We start from the raw sequence: 19,017 nt of genomic DNA on the forward strand, positions 1-19,017 counted from the left end.
GGCCACCCCGAGGCTGCACCGCGCGGTAGGTCCGAAACTGGGTTGGGTTGGGCAGGGAGAAGTCTGGGTTTGCCTTACATGGTCTCGGGGAGCTGTTTCTGTCCCACCCGGAGAAGCCGGGTTGCTGGGGTTTAGATCCAGTTTCTTGGAGGACGTAGGGACCCGTTTGCCTGCATTTTGGGAGGTGACAGTGGAGTCACTTCCCACTGGGGTTCAAGCTAACTGGTATGAGGGGTTGGCTAGAAGAGCGAGGTGCGGGTGAGCAGCAGGCCTGACAGGAAAAAGCTTATTTTCTCCAAGTTTTATTGAGGTGACGTTAGTATTGCACAGAACTAGGAGCCCACTATACACAACTAGTTTGCAGGTCACCAGAAGCTGCCTAATGGTATGTTGCCTGGAACAGATTGAAGGCTCCTGGAAATTGTGCGGCCTGAGGATCCGGTTCGTCCAAAGCGCCATAGGACGAGTTCGTGTTTGCACTGCGCCGACCTTCCCGAATTTCTCCCCTTTGGAGCCGCTGACAGCCATTTTGCATCGTGTGCCTCGGATCCTTGCACTCCTAATTTGCGCTGCCCAGGGACTGCGCTCAAAGTTGAAATTGCACAAAGCATAGCTCAAGTTTGTACCGGACGGAGTGAACTGAGGCCGTCCTGCTGGCTCGGGAGGGGGGACGGTGATGGATCCCTGAAGTGGAAGAGGGTGTGGAGCGGGCACCGCCCATGCTGCCCTGCTTCCAGCTGCTGCGCATCGGGGACGGCGGGGACAGTGACCTCTACACTTTCCACCCTCCAAGCGGGACTGGCTGCACCTATCGTTTGGGCCGCAGGGCCGACCTGTGTGATGTGGCCCTGCGGCCCCAACAGGAGCCTGGCGTCATCTCCGGAGTCCATGCGGAGTTGCACGCTGAGCGCCAGGGTGATGACTGGAGGGTCAGCCTGGAGGACCATAGCAGCCAAGGTGAGCAGTGATGGGGCTGGCATGATTAAGGGACTCACAAGGACCCTGCCTGCCTGCCTGCCTGTCAGGTTGGATGGACAGGTGCCCCCGGTCTTTCCGCCAGCTCTCTGCAGCTCTCTGTTGATCTCCATTTAGCTCAGACAGAGGCTGGGAAGTGGTTCCAGAGCCTGGGGAAGCATGAGGAAAATATAAGTGGGGGGTCTTCTGAGGCCAGTGGGGGCCCCAAGCTCAGACTTGACTCAGTTTCCAGGCTTGCTGAGGCATCTTGTTCCTGTCTTAGAGCAGTTAGGGTATGTTGAGTTGTTTTAATGATATGGGTATGTCTTACTCCCTGATGTGGAGGTGGTCACAGCCAGTGTCAGGCCTGTCACTTCACTTCTCTGGGTCTTAGTTTCCTTAGGTAAAAGGGAAGACTTTGTAAGGTCTGTTTGGTGTGTGTAGGAATTAGATAACTAGAGTAGCCAGTATTCATTTAGTGCTTACTCTTGTGCTAGGCACTGTTTTAAATGCATTGAATGTAGGTGAGCATTAACATTCCCATTTTACAGAACAAGTAAAATGAGGCACAAAGAGTTTAATTTGTTCAAGGTGACAGAGCTGGTAAGTGGTGGAGTAAGGATTGGAACCCAGAGTCTGAGCTACGCTGAGTTGGAGCTGGATGAGGGTGAGCATGTCTGAGAACTGGACATCAGTAGGGTGAGGAAGGAGCCTGCTCTCTCCATATGTTCTGTGGGAAGGTATAAGGAACAAACTTGTTCCCAGCTCAGGAACAGCTTAGTATCTGATGTCACCTGCTGAGGGACTTAGAATGTGAGAATTGGATGACAGGTGTCATGATCTTTCTCATGTTCCCCATAAAATGAGATAGGGCCAAATTTCTCCACTCCTAACTGGTCATTTGCTTTTGTCATTCCATGTATCTGTCTGGTGCTCCATCAACAGGGACTTTGGTCAACAATGTCCGACTCCCAAGGGGTCACAGGCTGGAGTTGAGCGATGGTGACCTTCTGACCTTTGGACCTGAAGGGCCCCCAGGAACCAGCCCCTCGGAGTTCTACTTCATGTTTCAGCAAGTCCGAGTCAAACCTCAAGATTTTGCTGCCATTACCATCCCACGATCTAGGGTAGAAGAGGGAACCGGGGTTGGTTTTCTGCCCATGCTGCCTCCCCAGGGGGCTCCTCAGCGCCCCCTCAACACCCTGTCCCCTGCACCAAAAGCCACACTGATCCTCAACTCCATCGGCAGCCTCAGCAAGCTCCAGCCCCAGCCCCTTACCTTCTCCAGGAGTAGGGGTGAGCCACAGAGCCTTCCTCCTCGCATTCCCCACGGGGAAGGGGGGACTACCCCTTCTGCCCCAACCCCCAGAAATCGGAGGAAATCAGCTCACCGAGTGTTGGCAGAATTGGATGATGAGAGAGAGGCTCCTGAGAGCCTCCGAGTCCTTAGAGAGCCCAGGAAGAAACTCTGTGTAGAGAAGACCCCACTGACACCCAGTGGGTAAGTGGAGGGATCATTGTCTTAGTATTTCACTGCCTTCTGATTCCTTTTTAGAGCCTCGGGTTGGGGGGAACCCCGTGCTGGGAATGGGCTGGGCAGTGGACAGAGAACAGAAGCTGGAGTAGCAAGACTTGGGTTAACTCTACTAACCAGGTTCACGCTAGTCTAGTAAGTCTGTCTGGGCTCACTGTTAGCATCCAGGGAAAAGTTCTAGGCTTCTCCTACAGGTTTTCAGTGACCCTGGTTTTTGTCACTTTCTTCAGCAACCGACTTGGGCATCCTCCCAAGCACCCAGTGAGCACCCACATGACTCCCCCTGTAGTTGGGGGCGGAGAGCCCTGTGCAGCCCTTGTTGCTGCCTGCCCCAAGAAGAGACAGTGGCCTGGGTTCAGTGTGATGGATGTGACCTCTGGTTCCATGTGGCCTGTGTTGGCTGCAGCATCCAGGCTGCCAGGGAGGCTGACTTCCGGTGCCCAGGGTGTCACATGGGCGTCCAGACCTAACGCCCACCACCAAGGGGCCAGAGGATAGAGCTGGTACCTCCTGGCCATGGGTGGACACAGTAGAACACCAGTGGGTCCTAAGAAATGCCTCTTCTTCCCTTGCCTCCCCAGGAGGGAATGACTACTGTGCAGGGGTCCAATGCTATGGATTCAAGGTTTGGAACAGGCCCTCATGGCCAAGGTGACAGAAGAGATGGTTTCCTGCCAAAGATAATGCTGCCTTCAGGAAGTTGCTAGTGAGCTGAAAATTCCGTTACAAGTCATAGATCCTTATTGTCAGGGACACTAGAATGTCGGATCAGAGCACTCATCAACTGCAGAGACCATCCATGCCTGGAAGATGTAAGTCCCAGACCTGAACAAGTGAGTTCTCAACTTGGATGGCACCCCCTCAGGCATTCTGGGAAGACCTAGGGCACAGCCCCCAAACTCTAATCCTATCGCTTATCATGTTTGTGGCCTGGCTTTTCAGGTTTCCTTCCATTTCCAAATAAAGAATGAGAACATTTGCCCTAGCCGGTTTGGCTCAGTGGTTAGTGTTGGCCCGCGGACTGAGAGGTCCCTGGTTAGATTCCAGCCAAGGGCACACACCTCAGTTGCAGGCTTGATCCCCGGCTCTGGTCAGGGCGCGTACAGGAGGCAACCAATTGATATATCTCTCACATCAATGTTTCTCTCTCCCCTCCACTCTGTCTGAAAAGCAATGGAAAAAATATCCTCAGGTGAGGGGAAAAAAAAGAATGAGAACACTCATTTACTGCTAGGTAGTTCTTCCTTTGTGGGTCATACTCCTTGCTTTCCCATTCTTGGGGGAATAGACTTGGAAAGGTCTGGAAAATGTCAATTCTTAGGGGAAGGGGAGACGAGCAGAAAAGGTAGAGAAATACAAAGCTGCTCTCTGAAAAAGTGCAAATATATGGGATGAGGTGGGAGCTGGGAAAAAGAAACACTCAGGAAACAGGGTCCTGGTTTAAAAGAAAACATCCATTGCCCTTAAAAATGGGTAGCTGGGGTTGGTCAGTTTCATGTAGATGGCAGAACTTCTCCGAGTTTCCCCAGTACAGGCCTACCTCAGATATTGTGAGTTCGGTTGAAGGCCAGCCACCATAATAAAGTGAGTTGTAATCTTTTTACTGGTGGAGGGTCTTGCCTTTAATTTGAAAAATACACCTGTGAAGTGCAATAAAACAAGGTATGCCTGTACTGCCAGGGAAGAGAAAGCCTGGTAAACCAGCTAGAGCAGAGGCTGGCCTGGTCCTGTGTAGCGCAGCCCACGTGTGGCACATTGGTTTTCTGCTGTGAGCCTCACACCCAGCCAAGACCCCGTCAAAGCAGCGTTTCCAGTTCTTGCCAGGAAAGCCTTATCTTGACACACATCTACCCCCTCTTTCTACTCCTACCTCAGCTCACCAACCCGTTTTTTCCAGAGGAAAGAGTTGCAGAGCAAAGACCCTTATGTGGTAGTGGTAGAGCCAGGACTAAAGCGTTAGGGGTCTGCTGAGTCACTCAAGGATAGGGCAGGCGAAAACCCTGAAGGGAAACCAAACAGACCCTGGCATTAAGAAAGCACAAGATTGAGTTTCTAGCTGGGGTTCTATGCAAAAGAAGTAAGTCTTGAAAGACTTGATTTCTTAGCATAACACTGAGGACTCCCAAAAGTAGAATGGAGGAAGCAAAAAGCCCACTCCTAATAGGGAATGGGCTACAATTAACCACATCTGTGGGCAAAAATAAGACGTTTAACTCAAAGTCCTTGGGAACCCGTGCCACCAGCTCCAAAGAACTAGCTCATGCTTCCAAAGGCCTCTACAAATGAAGTTGGGTTCCAGGCCCAGCTCTCCCTGCCACTGTGACTCTTGAGTGGCTTCGGCACTTTGGTTTTGGGGTGACTTGGGTGTGACAGCTGTTAGTATTCACTGTTCGGCGCCCCTCCCACCATGTCAGTAGCTGGAGGAGGAGGAACCAACAACAAAAGTATCCGTCTGCTGTGTCCCAGGTTTCTTTATTTAAGATCAAAGTGAGAGGTGATGTGGGGATTAAAATCAAGAGCATCATTGAACTCCACCTTCCCTCCAACCAGTTCCCCAAATTCCTACCCCCATGCCATTTGTGCTCCCAATTCTGTAGAGAAGGAAGAACTTAATCCCAAAGCCCTGGGACAATTCTCGGGCTCTTTCCCTCACTCTCCCTGTCCTGGGAAGGCAGGCAGCTCAGTTTGAATGCATGGGAGAGCCCAGAGAGGTGACAGACACAGAGGGAAAGGCTTCACCCTCAGGGAAAGGGACCGAGGAGTACAGTGTAGTGAAGTGAGGGCCCGCATAGCCTGGGCTACCAAAATGGGGCCCTGGTGCCAGAGGAAAGGATACTGGTCCCCCTGAGAAAGGAGGCCCAGAAGCCTCAAAATCCTCCCGTTGAGAATAGTCACTGCTCGATCGTTTGCCCTTCTGGCGACGGTTGCAGAACCACACTCGGACCACCTGGGGACGGGGGACAAGGGAGAGTGACTCGCTCATAAACTCCAGCTGGATCATTTGGCCCAAGACCAACAGATCCAGAGAGGTTGGAGGGCAGGCACCAGAGCTCAGGCTGTGGGGTGGGGATAGGAGGACATGGGCACTCGGGGATGGGCACTCACGTCCTTCTCCAGCCCAAGCTGCTGAGCGATGTGGCTGATCTGCTGCAGGGTGGGCTTCGGGCACTGCAGGAACATGTTCTCCAGGTTGCCCCTCACTCGGTTCTCGATACTTGTTCGCTTTCTCTTTCGGGCCTGCACAAGGGTCTCTGCTTTGCATATCTGGGCAGGTGGGGAGGGGGTGACAAGAAGATGGGAGGGCAAGCTTTGAACCTACTGAGCAACAGCACCAGGACAGTGACTCGAGCAAATTGCTCAGAGGCATTGGCTGGATGTGTACCAGAGCTGGGCAGTATGAGGACAAAGGATCCTGCAAGGGCAGGTTTAGACCAGCAGCTGCACCTTGTCCCAGCAGCACTGAGGAATCACCCTCCGCCCACGGAGGGCTACTGCCCCCAAGAAGCAGAGCTGCCAGCCAGAGATGGAAGCAATGGACGTGGGGCCGAGTCACAGCAGGTCTCTGTGCACCCCACCCACCCTCACCTCCTGCAGGTTCTCGTTGTTGTCAGCTTCCTCCACCCACTTCTGCAGCAGGGGCCGCAGCTTACACATGTTCTTCAGGCTGAGCTGCAGAGCCTCAAAGCGGCAGATGGTCGTTTGGCTAAACACCTTCCCTGGGGAGGTGGGTTGAAGGAGAAGCAAGGTGAGGCAGCAGGCAGGGCCCTCCTGACTCAAGACCCCTGTGTCACCACCTCTCCCTGCCCTAACAAGGTCCCACAACACCAGGATCCTACTTCTTCCTAGAGGGAGCTCAAGGCCCATGTATCTTTCCCCTCCCTCTGTACCCTCTTCATGGGTGAGGGTGGAGCCTGCCCCTGGAACACCAGCCCTCACTCCCTTGATAACAAAGGCCCAAGTTCAGGACTGTTCCTTCCAGGGGAGGTGTCCCTGTGTTCTATAGGTCAGAATATGCTGAGGGGGACCCACCAAAGAGAACGCCCAGGGTGAGCCCCACATCGGCCTGGGTATATCCCAGGGTGATCCTCTTCTGCTTCAGGAGCTTGGCGAATTGCTCGAGGTCTTTCTGCAGAGCTCTCATGTTCTGCGACGGCATTTAAAAAGGCAGATGATGTGTAAGAACACAAACACGCCACCTGTCAACCCCCCTGCCATCTGGGCCCCAAGGAGTGGTCCGTGGGAGTATCTCTGTGCCCAGGCTGCCCAAAGAACACCTGAAACAACCTATCTACAAACATCATTCACCCCAGAAAGCAACACGTCCGTAGCTGCAGAGCAACGCACAATGGAAAGAACATCCATCAGGTGAGGAAGGGAGCGCCTACTGATCAGCTTATATAATACAAAAGCCTTCTGACTGGAGTAAAGCCCTAGAGAAAGCAAGAGCACCATCTCTCTGATTCTCGTTTCAATATACTCAATCTCCCAGTTTGCTTGTGGGGCCCCAAATTGTGACTTAGCATGCACACACACAAACACACTACAAAAAGTTACAGGTGTCGGAAGAGGTATGAACAAAGTGCTTTGTGTATAGTTGGTGCTCAATTATTTTAAAAGCTGATTATCCTTTTTTTAAAATTTTTTTAAAGATATCTTTACTGATTTCAGAGAGAGGAAGGGAGCGGGAGAGAGATAGAAACATAAATGATGAGTCATTGATCGGCTGCCTCCTGCACATCCCCTGCTGGGTATCAAGCCCACAACCCGGGCATGTGCCCTGACCAGGAATCGAACCAGGATCTCCTGGATCCTAGGTGGATGCTTGGCCACTGAGCCACACCAGCCAGACTGATTATCCCTTTTTAAAAACTGATTTGAGAGAGAGAGAGGGATAGGGAAGGGAGGGGGGACCTGACATCAATCAGTTGCCTCCTGGACGAGCTCCTACCAGGGATTGAACCTCCAACCTGGGTAGGTGGTAACTGAACTCCCAACCAACTGAGCCACACCAGCCAGAGTGATTATCCCTTGTTTTTGTCATATCTTTTTTGTGATATGGAAGCATCCTCAATGATTAATTCAACAGATTTATTCTACACCTTCTACAAGCCAGTGGCTACACAAAGTAGACAAAAAGCCCTGGTGTCATGGAGCTCCCATTCTAATGTGGAGACAAGTAACTACTATCCAGCATGTTAGAAGCGCCATGGGAAAAGTGAAACAGGGTAGAGGATTACAAAGTGCAGCAAGGGAGGGCACTATGGGGAAGGCTGGCAATTTAAAGAAGGTGGAGGTGGTCCATTTGAGCAAAGGGAAAGAGCCAAGTGGAAACATCCTGAGGTGGCAGGCGAGGTGGGCAGGGGCAGGCAAGGTGGCAGGGAGGGCATGGCTGGAGCTGGGCGAGTGAGCTGAGGAAAGGGGAGGCGGAGGAAGCTATGAAATCAGGGGCAAGCAGGGCAGATCCTGCAGATGCTGCAGTGAGTTGACAGGATCCAACGATCACATTTTAAGGCGTTCACTCTAGTTGAGGTGGTGACAAGAGACTAAGGAGGAAGTGAGGGAGTAACTAAGGAGGCAACTGCAGTTATCTGGGCACAGATGGTGGTGGCTGGGACCGGGTGGCAGGCTTGATTTCGGGGTGAATTTCCAAGGTAAAAAGGGTGGTGTTTCCGAAGGAGTGGGGGTAGGGAGGTCAAGGAATGAGGGTGCCTGGTTTGGGCCTTGAGCCACTAGGTGATGCTGGAGGAGGCGCAGCTGCTCGGAGCCATCCCGGCAGATGGAAAGGGTGGCAGTCACGCCTGCGAGGTCCGGGGCCTTGAGGGGGGGCGAGAGCAAGGGCATGTGGGTGCCCTGCGGGGAGGCCCGGAGCCCAGAGCTTAGCGCGCGGGGTCCCGGCCCTGAGGGAAGCATCCAGGGGCAATCAGCCCCGCCAAGCCCACACGGGCCAGGCTCAACCGACAAACGTCCTGAGCTGTCCCCGCCAGGGCTTTTCCAAATCCCTTTGGGGATCTGAAGTGAGGTGAACCCCGGTGCAAACCCTGGCTTTACCGTTTAGCAGTTAAGGCCCGTGAAACAGGCTAATCATGCCTCCCTGCAAGGGTCCCGGCGGCTAATGAGATGATGATGTGGAAGAAAGGCGCACGCAGCGGGCTTCGGGAAGCGGCCCGCGCCGGGCAGCCATTACTCCCCAAGGCGCCGCGGCCGCCCCGGCACGTCGGGGCCCGGCCGCCTCGCAGCCCCGAGGCGCGGCGCTCGGCCCGGCGCGCAGACAGCGCCGCCCCGTCCCGCGGGGTCCCGCCCGACAGGGCGCGGGGTGCCCTCCGCAAGGGGCTCCGCGCCCAGGAGCCGGGGGCGCGCCCTGAACTTGGGGCGGTGCACACGCGGCGCACACCCGCGCTCCGGCCGCTCCGAGGCCCGTCCCGCCCTCGAGTTTCGGGAACAATAACCCCGAGGGGCGCGGCTTTTGCCCTCGGGCTGCCGGGTCGACGGGGGCGCGTCCTCGGGACGGGCTCCCACCCCGCGCGGGCCCCGGCCCCGGCCCCGGGCAGCGGGAGCGCGGGGCGCACCGGCCCCGAGCCCGCCGCGCTGCCGTCGGCTCGGCCGGAGCGCGGGCCTCGGCGCGTCCCCGGCGCCCCCGGCTCGGGCCGGGCTCCAGGCCAGGCGGCCGCGGGCCGCCAGCACCCCTGCCCCTGCCCCTGCCCCTGCCCCTGCCCCTGCCCCTGCCCCTGCCCCGCACTCGCCTCCTCCTCGGGGTTCGGCTCCAGCGTCTCCTTGTCCGGCTTCGCGGCCCCCGGCGGGGCGGCGCAGGGCTCGGGGGAGGCCCCCTCGGAGCTGCTCTCCACCCCGGCCCCCGCCTCGCCCTCGGGCTGAGGGGTCTCCAGGCCGCCTTGGGGTGCCAGCCCCACTCCAGCCTGCGGGCCACAGTAGGCCATCCCCCCGCAGAACTCGTACGGCGGGGGGCACGGGGGGACCCCCCACACCTCGGCCCCGGGGCCAAGCCCGGGCCCGATTCCAGACCCGCCGGGAGGGCCCTGGAAGCCCAGCCAGGTCCGAGGGTCAACCCAGCCCGGCTCCGGCCCGCCCGGCCCGTCGCCTCCCCCGCCCGGTGGGGGCGAGAAGGCAAAGTCGGAGGCCAGGTGTCCCGCCATGGGAAGGACGGCGCCCCGAGCCGGGGGCCTGGTGGAAGGAGGGCTCTCCGCCGCTCGGCCGGGCCCTCTCCCCTCCCCACGCCCACCCACTGGCCTTGACCTCTGGCCCCGCCCCCGGCGGGGGAGGGGGCCGGCGGCCCGGGAGAAACTGAGGCGGAGGCCGCGGGCCCGCCGGCGGGGCGCCCCGCGCGCGCTCCGCGGCCCAGGCCCTCGGGGCGGGTGCCCTGCGGACGCCCTGGGCCAGCGGCCTGGCTGCGCGGCCGCGCCGGGCTCCGCACCCCCACGGCTGCCCGGCCTCACAGCCCTCGGGGTTCGGGCGCCCAGGCGCGGGCCCCTCTCCCAGGCCTGGCCCGCCACCGGCCCTCGGCACCCGCGCCCCGCACCCAGCGCGGACCCGGGCACTCAGCCGCAGCACCCCAAAGCTGTGGGTGCCCGCTGCCCCCTGCCCTGCCTGCTAGATGCCACCCCCGCTGCAGGGGGACTGCCGGGCGAGGCCTCCCTTCCATACCCAGGGCTTCCCTCCACAGCCCCTGGCCGACCCCAGTTCCCCTCCTAGGGCCCGGCTTTGGACTGACTACCCAAGTGCCCAACCCGTGTCCAGACAGAGGGCTCAGACACCCCTCACTGTGGGGCCCGAATATCTGGTACCTAGCTGGCTGCTCGCCCTCCCCCACGGCCCGGCCCCAGCCCCTGCCCCAGGCCGGGGTGGGGAAGGCCCAGGAGGGAGGGGAGAGAAAATATCTGACTCCAGGTTCAAAGAGGCTCGGGAGGGACTGGGGGAGGGGGCAGGACAATGGCCTTGGCTGGACAATCCAGGTCCCCAGAGGGGGCAGCTCTAACCCTAAACAAGTGCTCAACCCTTGAATGGGCCTGGATGGCTCCCCTGGGGACAGCTTCCTGACCCCCAACCCCCTAGCCCCAGTCCCCTCACACAGAATCCCCCTCAGAGTGGCTAAAAGAGCTCCAGGAACCCACCCCAAATCCCCCTCAAAGACTGAACCTCAGACGGGGCCTCCCGCTGGGACCCAGGTATCCTGCCCCCTTCCTCTGGAGGAGTCAGGCGTCAAGCCTGACCTCCACCCCACCCCCCAACCTGGGCCCTGGGAGGTGCTTTGTTTGGGGGGGCTTGGCCGACAGATACAGGGGAGGTGGAGAGCGATTTAGGGGGGATGCAGGGAGCCTGCCCCAAGTGCGCCTCAGGGTCTGTTTCCTGAGTGTCCTCAGGGCTCACTCTGCCGCCCGGGTGTGATTCTGTTTTCTAGAGCACAGCCCTCAGAGTGCCTGTCGGAGACAGAGGGATGAAGTTTGCTCCCAAAAGTTGCCCTAAGTGGAGGCCCTGGGCTGAATTAAGGGGGTGCTCCCTCCAGCTCACAAGGCCAGAATCCTGAGCCTGGGACACTGACTTCTGCCGACTTGGGGCATCTGTTCCTCGGCCCTGTGTGGAGCTGCTGGCTGGGGTCAGTGGCAGGCCTCTGCCTTCCGGGGCGTTGGGTGCCCAGGTGGGGGCCCTCCCGACTGGCCTGCTGTCTTCGCCTTGGTTATCCGTGAGGTTTCTGAGCCTGTATTCACCTCTAAGCAACTAACTGCCCAAAAGGATAGATTTAGGGGCCTGGTGGGGGTGGAGAAACTGCTTTGGAGCAGGAGGGGCCCTTCTCCAGCCATCTCCCCAACCCCCAAGACAGGGCCCTCACGGCACCTTTGTCATGCATGTATCTGTCTGCCAAGGAGATGGCCTCCCTGAGGAGGGGGAGGGGAAGGCCTCCGCCCCGGGCTCCTCAGATCGCTACCCTCTAGGCTCCCAGAAAGCCCTCTCCCCAGGCCAGTCCAGAGTTCCTGCTGCCCCCAACTTCCCAGTGGCTCCCAAACACCTTTCCTAGTTACCCCCTCAATACCACCCTCTTGCTTTGTATGTTTCTGGGCAAGAGGCTATTCCAGAGAGAGAGAGAGAGACAGAGGAGAGGTGGGTCCCCAGGTCCTGGGTCCCAAGATGGTTTATGGCTGGACGTCTGAGCTGGGTCAGCACTGTGCCTGCCTGACCCAGAACCTTAATGGCAAGTGAAGTTTGTGTGAAGCCCTAGCAGGCCCTCCAGCGATGCTGTGCTGATGAGGCCCAGATGCGCTGGCTCCTGCTCCCCACCCTCCTGTGAGGCCTGCAAGGTAGGCGGCTTCATTTCTGTCAGGGGCTCCTGTAGGCCCCGCCCGATGCTGCTGGCCGGGAGGGGACTGGAAGCAGGGCTGAGCCACCAGACCTGGCTCTTTACTGTCGTGTGGGGTCAAGGCCCTTCCCAGAGACCATTCGAGTAAGTGTGGCTGCATAGGACCAGGGAGGGCAGCTGAGGTCACACTCCCGGAGGTGCAGCGTGGCTGCAAAGAGGTGTAGAGGTGGCCTTGCTGTTGTCAGCCACCACCCCTCACGGGGGTATGGGGGTGCTGTTTGGTTGGGAAAACCAGCAGGAAGGGCTCAGGTGGGAACCAAGAGGCTTGCTTAAGCCCAGGTAGCAAACCACTTATTCTGCCTCCTGGGTTCTGTTAAGTTGAAGCTAGGAGAAAGGGAAAGAATGGAGGGCTGAGGGGAGCAGGGTTCAGACTGTGGACCCCAAGAAGATTCAGTTTATCCTCTGAGATAAATTTTATAAATAATAAGAGCTCAGTGGCCATCTGCTGACGGGCTCCTCACATACTGTGTACCAGGAAGAACCTCCGACCGAAGGCTCAGCTTACACACTATGCAGAGCTTGTTTGCCCCGAGTCAACCACTTGAGGGACACCCTGGTCATCTCTACCTACAGACTGGGGCCTGCCCCATCCAATCAGAACTGCATGAATGATATCCTCATTTGCATCTGTACCGACAAATCAGAACTGTCCAATTTGGAAACCTCATTTACATGAAATGACCAAAATGGGAACTGAACTGGAAAATTCTGTGTAAAAGGTGATTTCAAATAGCGAGTCAGCCATTTCCCTTCCTGGGGAATCTGGTAGTTTCCCCTCAAGTTGGTTAAGATATGTATGAGGAGCTTGGAAGCCAGTTTTGATTTGGTTTCAGTGCCTGGGAGCTTACAAGAAAAGTGTTTCAGGAAGTAATACTGCTCATGGAAAACGGGTATGTGTTGGGAAGGAGACCACCCAGCCAAAGGCTGGAGGGGAATGGGAATGCTAATGTACTCCCTCCTCTTTCCTACCCCTCCATTGCCCTCTACATTCCAATCTGGGACCTCAGCCTCCCAGAGAGAGGGACCCTGACAGACCCTAAGGTGCTTCCAGTTCTACAATTCTGGCATACCTGCTGTCCTGCCCTTCCTCCACTTCTTCCAGGGGACACTGCAGAAGCAGGAGCCCACCATGGGTCCAGACTGGCTCTTGGAATGGGGCGGCTCTGACAGAACAGCCGGTACCACCTCCCCTGCCTTTCCCTGGGCGCTCTGGCTGCTCATCTGAGGTCCTACAGACCCAGCATCGGCCTGCTGCTGCACCAGGCAGGAGGTCCTCTGCACATGTCGAAGGGCATCTCTGGACTGCTGGCTCTAAGCAGTCCCACCCTCATCGGGTCAAGTGGCTGAGATCCCCGTGACTAGGGTTCAGGGGTGGTCCATCTCTGAACTAGGTGAGCTGGACTATGGGGGACAGAAGTCAAGGACCCCACATGTTGGGATGGTCCCGCTCCAGGGGATCTGTAGACACACATGCACTGAGGGGCTACCAGGACAGGGAGGAGACCTAAAGACTTCCTAGACCGGGGGAGACTTTCTGCTCCGGTCCTGCAAACTTGGTGATTCCCACACAGCGGCTGCCACCCAGGGACCATTGCACTGCATTCCACAGTGGCTGTTGGTCAGCCTGAGTGCCCTGCAGTGCTAAGCCCTGGCCTGGGTCAGGACTTGAACACCAAGTGGAGAAAGGGGTGACCAAGTATATGGAGAAGGCAGCCCCATGGCTGACCTGGTCAGCGCCAGAGCTGTGCTCAAGGGCACACAGGAAGTGCGATGGAGTTTGTGGCCTGCTGTCCCATCTGTCCCACAGTCCCCCAGCCCTTCCTCCTTCCCCACTCCTGTCCCCAAGAGGGTAGACGTAGCTCTTGGTCACGAAAGATTGCTCCTCTCCCTTCTCATCTGCAGTTCCCCTGGCTGCTCTAGTTCCCCAGCAACTCACAGACCACCATGGTCTGGAGTGTGTGACTGAAATGCCAAAGCCCCAGAACTGCAAAGTCACAGAAGAGCAAAACCATGGCCTTCTCCAGCTCCACGCACACCACTTCCCAAGGGCCTGGAATTCCCTTTTCCAGCTGCTAAACCCTCACTCACTCTCCACAGCACACCTTCTGTCACCACACCCCCCCCCCCCAGCAGTCCTGCGGCGCCTTACCCCCTATCCCTTGCCCAAGTGACTCTCTGCTGCATTCCCAGCATGCATGGCCCATGCCACAGTTATGGTACTGAGCTAATCCACCACACTGAGCCCTCCTGAAGGCAGGGGCCCACGCCCTGTGCCTAGCACAGCACCATGTTTAAATCCTAGACGTAAAGTCCACCACTGTCCATATTGCCCATGGTGAATATAACTGAGCCTTTCTAAGCCTCACTTTCCTCATCTGGGGATGGGGATGGGAGAGCATAATAGTCCCTACTTCACAACTAAGGGTCAAAATGAGATAACGCATGTCAGTGTTAACGCAAAACCTGGCAATAAGAATTCAAACCTTGCCCGGCCGGGCGTGGCTCAGCAGTTGAGCATCGACCTAGGATCCAGGCGATCAGGGTTCGATTCCCGGTCAGGGCACATGCCCGGGTTGCGGGCTCGATCCCCAATGACTCTCTCATCATTGATGCTTCTATCTGTCTCTCTCCCCTTCTCCTTTCCTCTCTCTGAAATCAATAAAGATACATTTAAAAAAAAAAAAAAAAAGAATTCAAACCTAGCGCTGCTCTTGTAACGTTTGATTGGCAACAGCACAACACACAGCACACACTGGACCCTCAGATGTTTGCTAGATGAAAAGAAAATGCAGGTTAGAAGTACTTTGCCTGGCCGGGCATGGCTCAGCGGTTGAGCGTCGACCTAGGATCCAGGTGAGCGGGGTTTGATTCCCGGTCAGGGCACATGCCCGGGCTCGATCAATGACTCTCTCATCAGTGATGTTTCTGTCTCTCTCTCCCTCTCCTTTCCTCTCTCTGAAATCAATAAAGATATATTAAAAAAAAAAAGAAATACTCTGCTTGGGACCCTGACCAGGTTCCCAGGATTCCTAAAACTTCTGCTGGGGGTGGGGAGGTGGCTATGTAGTAGGCAGCCAGTTAGTTCCCAGACCCTGGATTTGAAAAGATTGAATATTATTTTTTTCACCTGAAGAGAAGGCCACAGAACCTAGAGATGACAGAAATTCTCTAGTACTGTTCCCTGCCTGGGAGAAGGGTGAGAGACATATACTTATGTTCTACCCTTTCCAGTACCCAATGGCCAATATCCAGTCCTTTGGGCCACTGAGTACATAATACGGTATGGAGTCAGGGATGAAGTCCTCCTGACAGGAGGCGATGGTATCAGAGCCTCAGAGGGCAGTGCAGTATTGAGTGTCCAGCTCCGGGCCCAGCACTGAGCCGAATGAATGCTCGTGGCCAATAATGGGTGCACAGGTCCATGTCTTAAGGACTGTGCTGAGCCCCTGCCCTGGTCCCCATCATGGCCCTGGCTGTTCTGCTCCATGATGCTCTTTAGGGTGATGACAAGGTGCTGGGCTCTGGCCTTCAGTCTGAGGACAGCTTCTCCCAAGCCCCTGGGTCCCAGGGCAGGGACCAAGCACCATGCTGCCCAGGCCTCTGCCCACCTGCCCTCTTTGTAGCAGCATAAGAAAGGCTGGTCATTCAAGTAGCCTGAGAATTCACAGGGTACTGCCCAGGGCTGGGCTGGGAAAGAGCAAAGAAGTCACAGCACAGAGAATGGGCTGCTGAGGGTAAAAGAAGTGGTGGGAAAGAGTTATCACTAATAGGCATCGACACTCGGAGATGGTCCCACAGGCTCCTGTGAGGTTAGGATTTAGGGCACCAAAAAAGTGGGTAAGGGGAATGGGGAGTGGACAATGGGAAGGGGAACTCTTGTTTCCCTGCAGGATCTCATCCAGGCTCATTGTTTTAAATAGTAATGACTTCCAGTCTCTAAATCCCTGCACTTCACAGGAGTGCATCCAAACAGCTGTGCGCCACCTTGACCTAATGTCCAAACCAAGCATACCCCCTTAGACCCCCATGGAACAACCAGGCCTCATCCTATAACCCTGGTAGGCTGTATCACATCCAATCCACCCGCTTACTCAAGTCAGAGCTGGGTTGCTCGGAAATTGCCTTGATGCCCCAGTAGGCAGCCTCCTGGTACAGTACCCAGTATCCCAGAGGCGCTGGAACAAAAAGGCTCCCAGAACAAATTAAGATGCTCAAATCACATGGTTTATTCAGTAAATGTAAAAGGCACAGCAAGGAGCAAGGGGAAAGCAATGAGGGAGGCTAACACACTTAGGATCAGGTGCAAATTGGGTGGGGGGATCCCAGGACCTGAATTCTGGGTTATGCCACGGACATCTGTCCTGCCAAACTGAGGCCTCCCGAGTACTGAGTGCCTCAGATGTCTCCGGATATTTAGTACCTTCTACGTTCTTCTCTCCCTTTCTACCTCAGTTCACAAAAATATGTTCTTACCAACATCTAACAGGTGGCACGGATTGCCACTCACCGTGAGGAATGCATAGTTCTACCCTCCCATCTGTTTTTCTACCCAAACAGCCAGCCAGCGTGCTTCCTGTGGGTGGTTGTCCTCCATGCTCCCTCCTCCCTCAGCACCTCTCCATGTCAGTGTCGCACAACTGCTGAGCCCTGCTGTTTCTTGAGTCTGGACATCTCTCTCGATTACCATAGCATGGCTTGCTTGGATCACAGCCAGTCTTTCCAGCTGGTCTCCCTCCCTCCAGTCTGAACCACTGACAATCTGTCCTCAGAGTCGCAGTGATCCACCTGGAAACAAAGCTGCTTGCATACACCCTGCTGCTCCTTCAAGGATTCCCTTTTGTTCTCAGGATGACTTCCAAGCTCCTTAGCCGGCTAACAAGACCCCTCAGGCCCTGGCCAGGTAGCTCAGTTGGCTGGAGCGTCCTTCCAATGCACCAAGGTTGCGGGTTTGATCCCTGGTCGGGGCATATATGAAAGACAACCAATAAATGCATAAGTAAGTGGAACAACAAATCCATGTTTCTCTCTCTCTCTCTCTCCCTCCCTCCCTCCTTATCTCTAAAAATCAATCAATAAAATTTTTTTAAAAAGATCCCTCAAGCCCAGCCGGGCGTGGCTCAGCGGTTGAGCATCGACCTAGGATCCAGGCGATCAGGGTTCGATTCCCGGTCAGGGCACATGCCCGTTTTGTGGGCTAGACAGCTGATCAATGACTCTCTCATCAGTGATGTTTCTATCTCTCTCTCCCTCTCCTTTCCTCTCTCTGAAATCAATAAAGATTTATTTAAAAAAAAAAAATCCCTCAAAGGCTGACTTCTCTGGCCTCATATCCCCACTCCTTGTCTTCACTCCTCCCTCTCGGAACAGGACTGTTTGAACCCCTGCTGCTGCATGTCCCAGTGTCTACCTGAGACTGCCCACTCTCAAGGCAAGACTTATTCCCCTTTCTGCTCCATACGCCAGCCACTTTAAACCTTTCTCAGCCTCACAACACCCACCACACCGCACCCTTTATTGCAGAGATGGCCTCTGACTTAGAGATTGTTGGGGTGCCGCGAGGCACACTGCACTCCCTCATGGGCCTTCCTCTTCTGGTTCAAAGTTAATTCCTCAGCCTCCCTTGGATCCCTTGGTCATTCCCCTCTACCCAGCAGGGAAGAACACCAGCTCCTGAGAGGGAGGAGGGCACAGTGCCCCACTCCCCAAGCTTGCCAGAGCCTAAAAACCACCTGGGCTGTTTGTGTCCGGGGCCTTTCCTCTCCAGAGCCTGACTCAGGTGGTTTGGGAGGGCCCCAAGAATCTATTTTTAACAAGTACCTCATTGATAATTCTTATGAGATGTACTATAAAATGAGGAAATAATGCCTGTTTTAGAGGATTAGGGGTGATACCCCCCAAGCACCTACTAGGTATTTTAAAACATATTTTTAATCAAACACAGCTGCTGCTTTCATTGGCTTCTTTTCCAAAAATGTCTTCCTTTAGACTCACTACTCCTCTTTCCAAACAAGCTCCTGAATAAATTCTCTACTTCCTTAGCCCCCCACTCACTTTTAATTAACAAGATATTTTACATAACTGATTTTTTTCTGATAAAAAAAGTAAAATCAACTATCTCAGAACAGTATTAGGAGGGAAGTGATAGGCCCTCCCGCCCCCCTCTTCCCAGGATATCAGCTTGGCGAAGGATCTTCGCGGTTACTTTTCACGAATATAGTAACTTGCTTTTTTGAACATAAAATGAGATTGTACTGCGGCGTAACTGTTCTTCCACGCAGTAAATGTCTCATCGGATAGGTCACCAGCCACTTGCCGACGGGGGACTCCTCCGCACTCCTCCGTCTCCTCCGCCTCCCCGCCCGCCGCCGCGCTCGCGCGGGGCGTGGGGTTCTCCCCGGGGCCGCGGGCCACCCTCGGCTCACTCACGAGAACCCCTCACCTCCGGCCTCTCCCCTCGGCCGTCAGCTCGCGCCCCCAGCACAGCTGCCCCAGGGACCTTCCCCAGCACCAGCCGGACCTCCCGCTGCCCGCCGCCGCCTCCGAGACCGACCGCGCGGCCGGCCCGGGCACGGACACCTGCCTGGGCTTTGGAATCAGAGACTTACAGGGGGCGTCCCGCGCTCGCCAGAGTGTGAATTCTGGGAAATCACATAACTTCTAAGCCTCCCTCTCTCACCTGTAACCTGGGTAATAAGCTCTACGATGTTGGGGTACGGCTGAGATTCAACCGTTGACTGTTAGTAAATCCCCAGGAAGCCACGGGAGATGGGCGCTCCGCGTGGGCTCCGCGCTCTGACTGGGCCTGCGCCTCCCACCCGCGGGTCTTCACAGGCCCTCGGGGGCGCCCTCGCTCTGCTCGGGTATCTCCTCCCCTCTCCCCCTCTCCTCTCCTCCCCTCCCCTCCCCTCCCTTCCTCTCCCCCTCCCCTCCCCTCCCCTCCCCTCTCCTCTCCTCTCCTCTCCTCTCCTCCAGTCCTGCCCCCTCCCCTCCTCTCCCCTCCCCTCTCTTCCTCTCCCCCTCCCCTCTCCCCCTCTCCTCCCATCCCCTACTGTCCTCCCCCCTCCCCTCTCCCCCCTCCCCTACTGTCCTCCCCCCCCACTCCCCTCCCCTCTCTTCCTCTCCCCCCTCTCCTCCCCTCCCCCCTCCCCACCTCTCCCCTCCACTA

General features: G+C 56.3%; 2 protein-coding genes and 1 long non-coding RNA gene across 4 annotated transcripts; 1 reads left to right on the forward strand and 2 right to left on the reverse strand.

The window, feature by feature from the left end:
• The first annotated feature begins 114 nt into the window (after window positions 1-114).
• TCF19 (transcription factor 19) lies at window positions 115-3,056 on the forward strand. The gene is given in 4 exon segments (XM_016214767.2): window positions 115-957; window positions 1,900-2,455; window positions 2,719-2,798; window positions 2,801-3,056. Coding segments are annotated over 4 exon segments (1,032 nt in total). The 5' UTR covers window positions 115-719; the 3' UTR covers window positions 2,959-3,056.
• A 2,112-nt stretch (window positions 3,057-5,168) lies between these two features.
• Window positions 5,169-9,636, reverse strand: POU5F1 (POU class 5 homeobox 1). Of its 2 annotated transcripts, none has more exons than XM_016214768.2 (5): window positions 9,233-9,636; window positions 6,518-6,639; window positions 6,074-6,204; window positions 5,594-5,752; window positions 5,169-5,435 (listed from the first exon to the last, which is right to left on the reverse strand). In XM_016214768.2, the coding sequence occupies exons 1-5, from the start codon at window positions 9,634-9,636 to the stop codon at window positions 5,169-5,171; spliced, it is 1,083 nt and encodes a 360-aa protein (XP_016070254.1). The 2 variants fall into 2 exon arrangements, with proteins under 2 accessions (XP_016070254.1, XP_087673196.1); XM_087817070.1 differs by having other exon boundaries at window positions 6,518-6,632; window positions 9,229-9,636.
• A 6,418-nt stretch (window positions 9,637-16,054) lies between these two features.
• On the reverse strand, window positions 16,055-18,712 carry LOC148092998 (uncharacterized). Its single transcript, XR_015714528.1, has 2 exons — window positions 18,529-18,712; window positions 16,055-16,807 (listed from the first exon to the last, which is right to left on the reverse strand). It is a non-coding gene; the product is annotated as an uncharacterized LOC148092998 (long non-coding RNA).
• Window positions 18,713-19,017: the final 305 nt, after the last annotated feature.

The sequence above is a fragment of the Miniopterus natalensis genome, chromosome 5, assembly GCF_054644295.1.
Source record: "Miniopterus natalensis isolate mMinNat1 chromosome 5, mMinNat1.hap1, whole genome shotgun sequence".
Lineage (NCBI taxonomy): Eukaryota > Metazoa > Chordata > Mammalia > Chiroptera > Miniopteridae > Miniopterus > Miniopterus natalensis.